Source organism: Mustela erminea, chromosome 1, assembly GCF_009829155.1.
Source record: "Mustela erminea isolate mMusErm1 chromosome 1, mMusErm1.Pri, whole genome shotgun sequence".
Lineage (NCBI taxonomy): Eukaryota > Metazoa > Chordata > Mammalia > Carnivora > Mustelidae > Mustela > Mustela erminea.
This window is the reverse complement of record NC_045614.1, coordinates 175,292,567-175,307,803: the sequence shown is the minus strand read 5'-3', so window position 1 is coordinate 175,307,803 and position 15,237 is coordinate 175,292,567. Positions and strand designations below refer to the sequence as shown.

Here is a 15,237-nt window from a genome sequence, read left to right as displayed (position 1 = left end):
ATAGGTAGATCTTGCTAAAATCTCTGAACCTAAGGCCAACTTTCATTTTGTTAAAAAAAAAATATATATATATATTCACCAATAGGACAGATGTTAAGGTATACCAGCACCACACTGGGACTTTCTCCTTTAGTTCTTAGAAGGACTGAGAGAAAAATGGAAAGCAAATATATTTTACACAGTGTGATTCAATGTTATTTAATGCTATCTCCTAGAACTACACAAAATTATTTCCCTTACTTCCAGGGAGGGGCATCTCCACACTCTGGTAATCAGCTATTTTGTGTATGCATATTTCAGGTATGCTATCCAAAATTAGCAACCTGAGCCTAAATATGATGTCACCATTATGTTACTGATTTTGAATAACTAACTTCATTAATATTAACATATATTGACTTTTCTGTATATGTGTGACACTGAACTCTGAGATCAAAATGTATATCAATTAAAATATGGTGTATGTGTACAAGTAAAATAGTGCAAGCAATAATAGCAATAAAAGTATTTTTTCCTGTTTTTACAGCTTGCAGACCAGGATTCTATAAAGCATTTGCTGGGAACACAAAATGTTCTAAATGCCCTCCCCACAGTTTAACCTATAAGGAAGCAACTTCTGTCTGTCAGTGTGAAAAGGGTTACTTCCGAGCTGAAAAAGACCCACCTTCCATGGCATGTACCAGTAAGTCTCTGCATTTTTGCATTTGTAAATCCTGTTTTCAACCCTTTGGTCTCTTTATTCTAAATTGCTTTAAAAAGTAAATATGCAAAATTCTGTGGCAACCATGTATTTGACTTTGAAAACAGTGAAGAAAAAAGTTTCTCTTTCTCTCAACATAGTTACCTTTCATCTGCTTGCAAAGGAAGTGCCTATTCTTCAAAATTCACCTTTATCCAGGAGATTAAAATCTCAGCACTGGTGTGAGGCCCTGGAAATTTTTCCAAACCATAATCTGTCCTTAGGAAGTTAAAGCAGTTTAAGGCTACCTAAAAATTTATAAATAAAACTTGTTCTTTGCTTCACCCTTGTCCATTTTAAGGCACATCAATTTAGGAACACCAAGTTTAGTGTGGGGGAACTTCCAGATGGAACTTTAAAAGTCATTGTGCTGTCGTTTTGCAAAAAAAGTTCTAGTTTTCCTTGACATTTGTCTTTAAAGGAAAGTGTTTTTGAATTTGTCTGCATTTCACCTTTCACTTTCCAATTTTTGGGTTGGAATCAGTAGATATTAAATTTAAATGTGAAGGTCATTTAACTGCATGCATCAAGAATTATGTTATTTGTACTCTTATTATAAAATACTATGAATTATCTGTACATTTAAAAATAAAATAAAAAATTAAAAAGTAAAAGTGAATTTATTAATGCATTGCTAAGCTATGCAAAAGTAAAATGTCACCTTTTAGGTAGCTATAAAAGCCTTTGTTAATACATAAATAATATACTGCAGTGAAAATTTGCCCTTCTGTTTGATGAATTAGTGCCAAACTATTGCTTATCTTCTGTAATTCCATAAAGGCAAAAACAGATTGAGAGTTATGTAATGTTGCATATTCCTTAGAGACAATGGTGATGTCCCATTTCTTGTAAATGATGCAGCCTATAGATTTATCTGCATTACTACAGACTTTAATATAAAATATTTTTATAGAATATAATTAATTAAAATGCAACACGTTCATTAGTAGATGTAACTTTTGCTTTCTGATTATAAATGCTGAGTGACCATTTTCTTCAGAAAGTTCCAGCCTGGGAAATTACTACCTGGCATTTTTTTCATTGGGAACATATTTTAAGTTAATAAACAGAAAAGGAAATTTTGAAATATAATTTCTCACCTAATTATGTAGAGTTTTTAATAGGAAAACCTTGCTGTTACCACATATGTAATCCTTCTTCAATGGTTACTATATATTATTACATTACATTGTGAACAGCTTACTCCAGTTTAGGTAAATGGTGGATTTCAAATGGCTACAGTACTGCTAGGAAGGTATTTCTCAAAATCTGTATCAGAAACTGCAACTTCTGAAGTAAGTGATCAGGAATTTTTCTTTTTATTTTCTTAGGTGGCCATAAATAGACAATTGACAAATTGAAGGAATAAATTGGTTCCCATCAATCTAACCCTTCAGTGACGTAGCAGGGTAGGCATGCAGTTCTTTGGAGTGAGGGTCTGGTTAAGGAAATAAATAGTGAATGCAACAAAGTCCACAAACCTGATAAACTAGTCAGTCATTGAATCAGATATGTGTATTTATCAGCTTAATGTTTTATGTTTTTTGGATTTTTCTTTCCTCTAAAAAAATTCTTTTTTTATACTTTGTATTATAAATTATGTTTTTTTTATCCTTTTCTGTTTTAATTTTATTTTAATCAATATATATAATTTACCAGGGAACTCTAATTTTCTCTCTGGCCTTTTACCATCTTTATTAATCTCTCATTCATGGCTGATTTTTATTTCATTTTAATTCCAGTATAGTTCACATACAGTGTTATATTAGTTGCAGGTGCAAAATATGTTGACTCAACAATTCCACACATCATCCCATGCTCATCACTAGCCTGCAGTTGTACTAAACAGAGGCAGAGAAAGTTTTGATTCTGATCATTGTTGGGCAGTTTTAGGCAGAAAATAGCATATTGTGTTGCCATCAAACACTGAAAGATAAAACCCTCCTTAAAAAAAAAAGGTGAAAACTTTAGTGAGATCTCGCTAGTCCAGCCTCAGGAGGTCCCCCTCTCAAGGTTTTTCTGTGCTACTTTCTTAAGAACTTCTGTCGTGTTTTAACAAAACTTACCATACTGTATTATAAGTTAACCATCTTTTAGAGTCAAATTATTTGAGTACGAGTTTTGGTGTTAGTGCTTAATAGCTATGTAACTTTGGGCAAATTGTTTGACCTCTCTCAGCCTCAGTTAACCCATACATAGTGATAATAACAGCATATATCTCATTCTGTAGCTATTATGATTAAATAAATTAATTTTTGAAAAGTTCTAAGAACAATACCTATCACATAGTAGGTGCTACATAAATGTTTATTTAACACAGAAAGCTATTCTCCTGTGATTCATTTTGAAATTGTTTTTGATCAGCAGGTATTCAAACTGTTATAACTTTTGGAGGGGGTTAAATTGAATTTTTGATTGATTGATTGATTGATTGATTGATTTGAGAGAGAGAAAAGAGATAGCGAGAGAGAACACACATGCAACAGAGCACAAGCGGAGAGGAGAGGACCCTGGGATCATGTCCTGAACCTAAGGGAGACACTTAACTGACTGACCCCTCCCCCAGGCACCCCCACTTTATGGCAGATACTTCTACACTGAGCTCATGGCTCCCATCATCTGCATTCTTATAAACTGAAAAAAATAATATACTGAATTGTTTACATTTTCACAAAGTATTTTAAGTCCTGCACCTCTATTTCCTGAGATGAGGTTTTCCAAATTATATTTTGACTAGGGTGAGGGACCCTAGCAGTTATTATAAAATGCAGAAAAAGTAAGGACCATAAACTCCAAAGTATCATTGCCCCTAAAAATTGGAAAATGAGATGGTTGGGAGAGAAAAATCAGAAAAGTTACAGGTGAGGATAAACGATAAGAGGACCAGGGTAAGTTCAGGGTAAGTTCACTGAGATAATAGAAATTTTGAGGTCAAGAATCAAACAAGCAGTCAGTCTTTTCCGTCTTTCATTAACCACAAATAAGTGTCAAATTTTAATAGATAATATGCTCCCTTAACTTCTAGACCATGTATCTATGAATTAGCCATTCTTTATCACCTTTGTTCCAATAGTGTGTTATCTAAAGCTCAGAATCTGGGTCAGTTAGCAGTCAGTGCTACCACTTCCTGGTGTTTTTGTCAGTCTTAACATTTGAAACTGCTTTCAGAGAATCTTCCAGGAATTTAAAAAGAGGCAGTTTCTTTCCTTAATATCAGGGACAAAGAGATTTTGAATGTATGAGTTTAAAAGAAAGTGAAGGACTAAAATATCAGAAATGACAAACCAGGACATTTGACTAGTCAATGGCCTAGTAGGGAAAGATTTTATATATAGGGATAGCATGTGATCATATAGTTGATATGATTTTAAGGACCCCAAGAATCTTCCCCTGCTTCTTAGTGCCATCATCAAAATAATAATAAACACCCTTAAAAATATAATTTTACTATTAGGAATTTTATGATTTCTTTGGGTTTTCACTGTAGAGATAGGTATCTTTTTATTTTATAATCTTGAAATATAAGAGTTATTCTCATAAAAATCTTTATTAAGATTTTATTCTTTTAGAGCAGTTTGAGATTCACAAACAAAATCAAGAGAAAATACAGAGAAGTCCCATATACCTCCTTGCTCCCTGATATGCACAGCTCCCCCCATTATTAACATTCCCCATTGGAGTGATACTTTTGTACAACTGATGAATCTGCATTTGCATGTAACAATCACCTAAATTCCACAGTTTACATTGAGGTTCACTCTAATTAGAATGGTTCACATCCCATTCTGTGGGTTTGTATAGGGCATGTATCCATCATTATAGCATCATACAGAGTATTTTCACTCCCCTGGAACTCCTCTGTGCCCTACTAATCTCTGCCAACCTCTTATCTTTTTACTGTCTCCATACTCTTGCCTTTTACAGAATGTCATATAGTTGGAATCCTAAAGTATACAGACTTTCAGATTGGCTTCTTTCACTTAGCAATATGCATTTAAGATTATTCCATGTCTTTTCATGGCTGGATAGCTCATTTCTTTTTCGTGCTGAATAATATTCTATTGTCTGTATGTACCGCAGTTTACTTATCTATTTACCTATTAAAGGACAACTTGATTGCTTCCCAGTTTTGACAGGAATAAGCTGCCATAAACATGCATGTGCAGGTTTCATATGGACATAAGTTTTCTATTCTTTTAGGGTAAGTACCAAGGAAGATGATGACTGGATCATACAATAAAAGTATGTTTAATTTTGTTAAGAAACTACCATTTTGCATTCCCACCAATAAAGAATGAAAGTTCCTATTTACTCCACATCCTCACCATCATTTGGTGTTGTCAGTGTTCTGGACTTTGGTCCTTTCTAATAGGTATATAGTAGAATCTCATTGTTTTAATTTGTATTTCCCTGATGACATGTGAAGTGGAGTGTCTTTTCAGATGCTTATTGCCATCTGTCTATCTTCTTTGGAGAGGTGTCCACATAAACATTTTTACGTTTCTAAGATAGCTACAATTAAAAAAAAAAAAAATGCCTCATATTCAAAGCTATTCTCCCTAGTAGTGGCGGGCGAGAGGGTGACCTGATCTTCAACCTTCTATTGGGCCTGGCTCTTGTTAGTTTACTTTCCTTACATTTTTGTTTCTACTAACCTCTTCCTCACAACCTATAGGTATACCCAAACTTCTATTGTTAAAAGAATACTCCAAGTCCAATATTTTTTTCTCTCCCGCTTCCCCCAAATAATCTTGGAAAAGCAATCTTTATTGGCTATGCTTACTTCTTTATTTTTTTTAACTTTTACTTTTTTTAACTTTTTACTCTACTATATTCAGATTTTTGCTCTTCACTCTAAGAGAGTCATCAGATTTTTTCCCCTACCAAAGTAAACTGTCAGAAAAATTCACCATTGATCTTTGCCATTTTGTGTTAGAAATATTTTTGTTCAGTTATTTATGATATCTCTGTTGATCCTTCCCTCTTTCTTTTGTTTCTTTTTATTGTAGGACATTGTAATCTCCCTTTCATCCTCTTAATTTTCTCACCATTGTATTTATTGCCATTAATGGTTTCTCTTCTTTTCCTTACCCATTAAATGTTAGTTTTCCTTACATTCCTTTCTTTGCTTTCTTATTTTTCCATATGTCCTCATTCTCATGGCTTCAAACATCACCTGAAAATAGATGATGCCCATATTTTTATTCAGATCCTGGGCTTTTCTCCCAAAGTCCAGAGTTATATAGCCAAGTAATTGTATGATTTGGCAACCTAAAGGTCTTGTGGAAACCTGCCCAAATGTCTGACCTTACCTCATACCCTACTTCCTTTGGTTATTAAACTCATGGACTTCCAAGGTACTGAGCTTGTTGTCATCCTTGGTGCCAGCCATTTCTTCTACTTAAAACACTCTTCCTCAAGGTCTTATGGCTATTTTCTTTTTGCCCTTTAGGCTCAAATGTCAGCTCTTTGGACAGGCACTTCCTGACCAATCATTCAAAAATAGAATTTCTCCCCATACTCTTTTATATGTCACATTTCATTTTTTTTATGTATTGTATCAGTCTTTGAAATTTCTGATTTAGTTGTACTCTTGCTTCTTTGTTTATCATCATCCTAGACATACTGGACTATAAGACCCATGAGATCATGGGTGTTCTTTCCCTCCTGTATCTCCAGCGCTAATAATAATACCTAGATACTAGACACTAGGGCCTAAATAAATATTTGATGAATGAGCAAACTAATAATTTCAAATCCAACCAGTAAAAGATAATTTATTGTTTTCTCTCTCAGCCTGCTTATTCACCACAGCTTTATTTTTTTATGCTGGTGAATCCTCATCTACCCATACTTCTAAGCCAGAAAGATTGGAATCATAATTCCTGCCCTGACCTTGACAGGTAGTAGTCACATGTCCTATCAGATCTACCTATTAGCATTTCTTCTGTCCATTCCTTCCTGTCATTTCCTGGTCCCATCCTTCTAGTTGATGTCTTTGACTCTTCCTTAGGCTAATTTAATAATATCCTGGCACGTATCCTTTCTTTAGTCTTCCACACCTCCAAAATATTCCAAACTGTTAGACACAAAATCATATCATATTGATCATATCACCACTCTGCCTAATGTCTTTCAAAGCCCAACCCCTATTTTCCAGACCCATTAGAACCAATCCAAGGACATTCAAAGTCCTACCTGACCTATTTCTCTCCCTTGAATTTTAAGCGTATTAGGATCTCTCAAACAGCCCTACTAACCAGTTATATCAACAACATACTTAAATTTAGACCTCAATTTTAAAAAAAAATTCCTTGTGTCATTTTTGCTTGAACTGCAAAATATAGAAACAGAATTATGAATAAGAAATTTAAAATGAAATACTGAATATTTTCTCTAGATTTTTAATATACTTCATAAACTCTGTTTCTCAGGTGACTAATTAATGTATATTCTGTGCTTTAAAGGGTGAGCTGTGGAGGGCACTCCTTAACATCAGGTCTTAGTCAATTAGGGATGCCTCTGAGAGCATTTGAGAGCACAGGAGACCCCACTGCTGCCAAGAAATCTGTTATCAAAATAACTACCTAAGGCTTTTCCAGACCCAAAGGCAAAAATACTCACTGAGGTTAAAGAAACAAAGGAAAATAAAAATTACTAAAAAAAGTACTTATCCAGCAGGAAAGGCAGAGAGCATGAAAGGATCAAAAGACATGAAGTGACAGTCTAACATATGGATGCATGAAAAGTTAGACAAAATATAATTACACTGTCATGATTTTTACTTTGATGTTTCTCATGTGTTTAAATCAATAGGATCTTTTAGCTGCTGAATAGGTGCTGGAAGATTAACACATTCAACAAACATTTGTGTTACCCACTTAGAAAAGTTCAAAACATAAGATGTAAATCATATCTCTATCTATCTATATGGATAATTCTCATGGACATCATTAAGAATTTCTCTCTCTCTCTCTTTATTTTTGTCATCTAAATATGAATCAAGTATCTTGTGAGTAAAACCAGTTTGTTCAAACTTCATTCTTTTTTTAAAGATTTTATTTATTTGTTTATTTATTTAAAAGAGAGCACAGAGCAAGAAAGCAGAAAGAAAGAGCAAGAAAGAAAAAGCAGGGGAACGGGCGGAGGGAGAAGCAGACTCCTTATTGAACAGAAAGCCCAATGCAGGGCTTGATCCCAGGAAGCTGGGATCATGACTTGTGTGGAAGGCAGATGCTCAACCAATGGGCCACCCAGGGGCCCCTCAAACATCAGTCTTACAAAAAAGGCAAATACCATGTTTTTATATCTTTGTATTTGAACTACAGTGACCAGGATTGACATGAATGTATAAAAGTTTGATTTACTTTTGATTTAAGGCTAATATTGTAAAATGACTTCTTTATTGATGGAATAATTGGCAACTTAAAAAAAGGCCATGATTCTCTCATTCTTAGTTTGAGTATAGAATAAGTGGTGTGTTGAGATGCCCCAGGAGAGGAGTTCTTCATTTCAATTTCCCTACTCAAGTCCCCCACTTCTAGTTGGATATAGAATGTTCACACCCAGGTACCCCTGCTCTGCTTGTTAATTCTTCTTTTTCTTTTTCCCTCATATCTTTAAGGTTTTTTTCTTCTTTCTTTCCTATGCATGTTTTGCATGAAGAACTCATTCTGGTTCCTTTCCTTTCCATTTCACAATTGAAATACAAAAGTGCAGCTGATTGGGTAGGTGGCTCATTATAAACACAATGTAGGAACCACAGTTTTGCAGATGGCAAGATGGGAGAAGTTGCAAAGATGGATTGTGTTACCTCTGGAACACTGTATTGTATCTTGTCTTACTGTAGAAGATAACTTTAAATACTCACTATGTCTATTGCAGTGGTATATTTTTAAAATTAAAATGACCCTTACCTATATGTGATGAATCCCAGTTTCCCCAATATTGGTCACTGACCTAGGATCTCGTTTGAGCTTCAGGGGGTTTCCTGAATGTAAATACTATAATTTTTACTTCAGCAGAACAGGTTCTTGTATGAAATCACCTGAGTTTCCTCTATAGGAAGAGATATTAAATGGTCATACTGCTGATGTTGGAGAATTGAATTACCACTTGCTACCAGGACTCTACAGTTGGAATTCAGAGAGTATTGTCCCATTCAATACCAATTACTTATACACAACAAACCAATTACCAAGAAGCATCCATAATTGGAAAGATAGCATTCATTATTATCCCCACAGTGTTATGCATTTTGAGAAAGATTATTAATTTGTTTTAATCTATTCATTTATTATTTTGTTTTCGCTCCCCAAATATGGCTGTGCTTAGTCTTTTCATATTTCTCTTTTCTATTTCTAATGAGACTTTAATTAAAAATAATTGACTCAGACACAGAAAGGGCTGTATGTAGGCATGCATAATTTTTTTTTTCATGGTATTAAGGAACTGGATGATATTTGACTCAGAAGACCCAAAGTCAGCCTTCTCATTATTTCATTTGTATTTTAGTGAGCTTTTATCAATATATGTGATTTTGCCATTTAACTCTTGACCTGTACAGCTATAATACATTTCTATGATTCATATATTTAGCTATTCTGTGAGTTTATAGATTTTTTTCTGAATTGATGAGTGTAGTCTATAACTATTTCTTGGAATTTTTCCAAGGTAAAGTTGTGTCTGTGTTCTACAGCATAGAAATTTGCAGCCACAGATGTTTACTTTTCAAGTTTTTAAGTGTCCACAGAACTATATTTTGAGAAGTTTTGTGTTTAATTTTTGAGAAGTTTTAAATTGCTTCCCAACAGATAGAGAGATGGGTGACTACCCTTACCATAATATAAGCATTCCCTTTTGCTTCTTAAGTGATTTTCAAGTCATGTGAATCTATCTGTAACCAGTAACACCAGGCTCTTGGAAAGATTTTAATCTCAAACCTCCTGTTTTCCAATATATGTGGAAATTAGCACTATTTGAAAAAAAATTCGTGGAGGATTACACAAAACCATGCATTCTATTTTTTCCCTTTGTTAAAGCACATATTATCTCTGGATCAAGCTGGACCATGTTAGACTTGTATACAGTGATACACATATTTCAGTGTAATTTATACATTTATTGTTAGTTACATCTATAAAATGGTTATTATTAACTACCTTTGGGTTTATCATGATAACTGAATTAAGTAAATCACATGGAATATTAAGTACACTTCTTAGAACAAAATCAGTGCTCAAAAATGTTGGCTTTATTTTTAAAAATCATACCTGTAAGGTATAAAAGTGTTCCTTTCTGCCTGAGGACCAATAAGGAAGTGTCACAAAGGGAGTAATGCCTAAACTGGAACACGAGGGATGAGTAGGAATCTTCCACAGAGCAAAGGGACATAAAGGAACAGCATGCACAAAGGCATTGAGATGCAGCAAAAGGAAGCAAGAGGCCTGGTTATAAAGAAACATGGTAAAAAAGTTGAGAGGTTTAGGTTTTATTTTGGAAGTGAATTGTATCTGGTCTATTAGATTTTTGTTTTCTTTAACTGTGAATTTTAGAAATAATGAAGAATCTGAAAAGAATTATCTAAGTCATCATTCACAGTACTATGAAAACACTTAATGAATAGTAAGTCAATTTTGGCATCAATTTAGTTACTGAAGTTGGTGTAAAAATATTGAAGAAAATGAAAATATGTTGACTAAAGGATTTGACATGTGCATTCTGTTGTATTTTGAGCAATACTTAATTTAATAGCAAGATTTAATTTTCAATTGCTCTTCTGTGTATAACATTATTATAAAGTGCTCCAAGATAACATTATTAAAAAAAGAATCTGTCGTTGGAAGGCAATAAATTTCTCATTAATTTGTATGTTCTGAAAATTTGTATTTAACAATACTCTCTAAGCAAAGCACTATAAAATACTTTAAATATTTATTTATCAGAATTTTTTAAATACTTATTTATCAGGATTTTTTTATCTATAGGAAGAATACACATAGCAGTGTTAAAAAAATTTTTTTAAACCTGAGAAGACATAGGTATCATCCCATCATGAACACAGTGCATGAACTTTACATAACTATAATACTTTCCTGGACCTCATTTCTTTATCTGACTAAACTGATTTATCTTCCCTCTGGTGAGGATGAAGCCCCTCTTTTGTGATTACTCATCATCCATTTATTTCAAATGTAAAATATTGTATTATTGTATGAATAGAACTTAGAGCACAAATGGCTTAGAGAAGGAAAATATAAAATTCTGCTTACATTTACACCTATTAACACATTTTTCAAAAATCATTTGGGAAGGACATTATATTAACAATATACCTATAGATAAAAGTTAAAGTTAATAGTGATAATTCAAAAAATGAGGTGACTTTTAGAGTTTTAAATTAAGCCCATATGCAAATCTGACAACCTATATATTCAGTACATTACTAAAATCTAGAGATATACTTTTTCATTTATTGCTATGTGTTTATCTTTCTTTAGCAAAGTTTATAATTTACTCATTGCAAAAGTATTTACCTAAATATCTCTAGATGGTTCAATATATTTTTTAAATATTCTCTTTGACATAGATCAACATAGGACTATTTTTCTCTCATTTGTAAGCTCATATATAAGAAGAAATTTCTTTTTTATTAGGAAATGCTACTATATTTATGATAGCCATTAAATTAACAAACATATTAAAATTCTTTGCCAAATAGTAACCTAATAAAATATAGTTTAGTAAACAGTAGCCTTCTATGACTTGATTTCCTCAGTTATTTGGATCAAATTTTCATTGTTCTTAAGGTTAGAAAATGCATCTACAAACACAATTAGCTATACAGTTCATGAGTACTCAATCTCCAGTCAGCAATAAGGGCCTATTTATTTGTGAGTTAGCATATTTCTACAATTATAATCATGAAATATAAATCTGCAACTATGATGTAGTAACTGAAATATGATGCTTACGTTTGCTCTCCTTCTGTGTTAGCCTGTAAGAGTGTTCTGCAGAATGATAGTATTGCTATAGATGCTTCTTGGAAAATAAGGTTCTATAAACAAATGTTTGGGAATTTTGGATTCAAGGAAGAGAAACAAGTTGTGTTACTTTTGTTTCACTGCCAAGTCGGCCAGAGGAGTCTTTTTATTTTTTTAATTTTTTAATAAACATATCATATATTTTTATCCCCAGGGGTACATGTCTGTGTACAGGTTTACACACTTCACAGCACTCACCATAGCATATACCCACCCCAGTGTCCATAACCTCATCCCCTTCTCCCAACCCCCCTCCCCCCAGCAACCCTCAGTTTGTTTTGTGAGAGTAAGAGTCACTTATGGTTTGTCTCCCTCCCAATCCCATCTTGTTTCAATTATTCTTCTCCTACCCCCTTAACCCCCCATGTTGCATCTCCACTTCCTCATATCAGGGAGATCATATGATAGTTGTCTTTCTCCGATTGACTTATTTCGCTAAGCCTGATACCCACTAGTTCCATCCACATGGTCGCAAATGGCAAGATTTCATTTCTTTTGATGGCTGCATAGTATTCCATTGTGTATATATACCACATCTTCTTGATCCATTCATCTGTTGATGGACATCTAGGTTCTTTCCATAGTTTGGCTATTGTAGACATTGCTGCTATAAACATTCGGGTGCACGTACACCTTTGGATCACTACATTTGTATCTTTAGAGTAAATACCCAGTAATGCAATTGCTGGGTCATAGGGTACTTCTATTTTCAACATTTTGAGGAACCTCCATGCTGTTTTCTAGAGTGGCTGCACCAGCTTGCATTTGCACCAGCTTGCATTCTCACCAGCTTGCATTCCCACCAACGGTGTAGGAGGGTTTCCCTTATCTCCGCATCCTCGCCAGCATCTGTCATTTCCTGACTTGTTAATTTTAGCCATTCTGAGTGGTGTGAGGTGATATCTCATTGTGGTTTGATTTGTAATTCCCTGATGCCGAGTGATGTGGAGCACTTTTTAATGTGTCTGTTGGACATCTGGATGTCTTCTTTGCAGAAATGCCTGTTCATGTCTTCTGCCCATTTCTTTTTTTTTCTTTTTTTAAATTTGATAGACAAGTAGGCAGAGAGGCATGCAGAGAGAGAAAGGGAGGGAAGCAGACTCCCCGCCAAGCAGAGAGCCTGATGCTGGGCTCCATCCCAGAACTCTGGGATCATGACCTGAGCCGAATTCTGCCCATTTCTTGATTGGATTATTTGTTCTTTGGGTGTTCAGTTTGCTAAGTTCTTTATAAATTTTGGACACTAGCCCTTTATCTGATATGTCGTTTGCAAATATCTTCTCCCATTCTGTCAGTTGTCTTTTGCTTTTGTTAACTGTTTCCTTGGCTGTGCAAAAAATTTTGATCTTGATAAAACCCCAATAGTTCATTTTTGCCCTTGCTTCCCTTGCCTTTGGCGATGTTCCTAGGAAGATGTTGCTGCGGCTGAGGTTGAAGAGGTTGCTGCCTGTGTTCTCCTCAAGGATTTTGAAGGATTCCTTTCTCACATTGAGGTCCTTCATCCATTTTGAGTCTATGTTCCTATCTGGTGTAAGGAAATGGTCCAATTTCATTTTTCTGCATGTGGCCATCCAATTTTCCCAACATCATTTATTGACGAGGTTGTCCTTATTCTATTGGACATTCTTTCCTGCTTTGTCAAAGATTAGTTGACCATAGAGTTGAGGGTCTATTTCGGGCTCTCTATTCTGTTCCATTGATCTATGTGTCTGTTTTTGTGCCAGTACCATATTGTCTTGATGATGACAGCTTTGTAATAGAGCTTGCAGACCAGAATTGTGATGCCACCAACTTTGGCTTTCTTTTTCAATATTCCTTTAGCTATCCGAGGTCTTTTCTGGTTCCATATAAATTTTAGGATTATTTGTTCCATTTCTTTGAAGAAAATGGATGGTACTTTGATAGGAATTGCATTAAATGTGTAGATTGCTTTAGGTAGCATAGACATTTTCACAATGTTTATTCTTCCAATCCAGGAGCATGGAACATTTTTCCATTTCTTTGTGTCTTCCTCAATTTCTTTCATGAGTACTTTATAGTTTTCTGAGTAAAGATTCTTTGCCTCGTTGGTTAGGTTTATTGTTGATGTGTTTCTTTGATTTTGTTATTAATTGGTTTATATAGTTGGCTGCTCACATGTTGGGGGCATAGATATTTAAAATTGTTAGATCATCTTGTTGGACAGATCCTTTGAGTATGATATAGTGTCCTTCCTCATCTCTTATTATAGTCTTTGGCTTAAAATCTAATTGATCTGATATAAGGATTGCCACTCCCACTTTCTTCTGATGTCCATTAACATGGTAAATTCTTTTCCACCCCCTCACTTTAAATCTGGAGGTGTCTTCGGGTTTAAAATGAGTTTCTTGTACACAACATAAAGATGGGTTTTGTTTTTTTTATCGATTTTGATACCCTGTGTCTTTTGATTGGGGCATTTAGCCCATTAACATTCAGGGTAACTATTGAGAGATATGAATTTAGTGCCATTGTATTGCCTGTAAGGTGACTGTTACTGTATATTGTCTCTGTTCCTTTCTGATCTACTACTTTTAGGCTCTCTCTTTGCTTAGAGGACCCCTTTCAATATTTCCTGTAGAGCTGGTGTTTGCAAATTCTTTCATTTTTTGTTTGTCCTGGAAGCTTTTAATCTCTCCTTCTGTTTTCAGTGATAGCCTAGCTGGATATAGTATTCTTGGCTGCATGTTTTTCTCGTTTAGTGCTCTGAATATATCATGCCAGCTCTTTCTGGCCTGCCAGGTCTCTGTGGATAAGTCTGCTGCCAATCTAATATTTTTACCATTGTATGTTACAGACTTCTTTTCCCGGGCTGCTTTCAGGTTTTCTCTTTGTCACTAAGACTTTTAAATTTTACTATTAGGTGACGGGGTGTGGGCCTATTCTTGTTGATCTTGAGGGGGGTTCTCTGCACCTCCTGGATTTTGATGCTTGTTCCCTTTGCCATATTGGGAAAATTCTCTCCAATAATTCTCTCCAATATACCTTCTGCTCCCCTCTCTCTTTCTTCTTCTGAAATCCCAATTATTCTAATGTTGTTTCATCTTATGGTGTCACTTATCTCTTGAATTCTCCCCTCGTGGTCCAGTAACTGTTTGTCCCTCTTTGCTCAGCTTCTTTATTCTCTGTCATTTGGTCTTCTATATCACTAATTCTTTCTTCTGCCTCATTTATCCTAGCATTGAGAGCCTCCATTTTTTATTGCATCTCATTAATAGCTTTTTTTATTTCAACTTGTTTAGATTTTAGTTCTTTTATTTCTCCAGAAAGGGCTTTTATATCTCCCGAGAGGGTTTCCCTAATATCTTCCATGCCTTTTTTAAGCCGGGCTAGAACCTTGAGATTCGTCATTCTGAACTCTAGATCTGACATATTACCAATGTCTGTATTGATTAGGTCCCTAGCCTTCGGTACTGTCTCTTGTTCTTTTTTTTTGTG

General features: G+C 34.6%; 1 protein-coding gene across 4 annotated transcripts in view; it reads left to right on the top strand.

Annotated features, from left to right (window-relative positions):
- The window catches only part of EPHA6 (EPH receptor A6), an 881,405-nt gene that overhangs the window by 406,585 nt on the left and 459,583 nt on the right, over positions 1–15,237 (top strand). For all 4 annotated transcript variants that reach the window (XM_032351621.1, XM_032351616.1, XM_032351619.1 and 1 more), the window contains exon 4: positions 527–682. In XM_032351621.1, the coding sequence (XP_032207512.1) occupies positions 527–682 (156 nt within the window). The remainder of the gene's footprint in view (positions 1–526; positions 683–15,237) is intronic.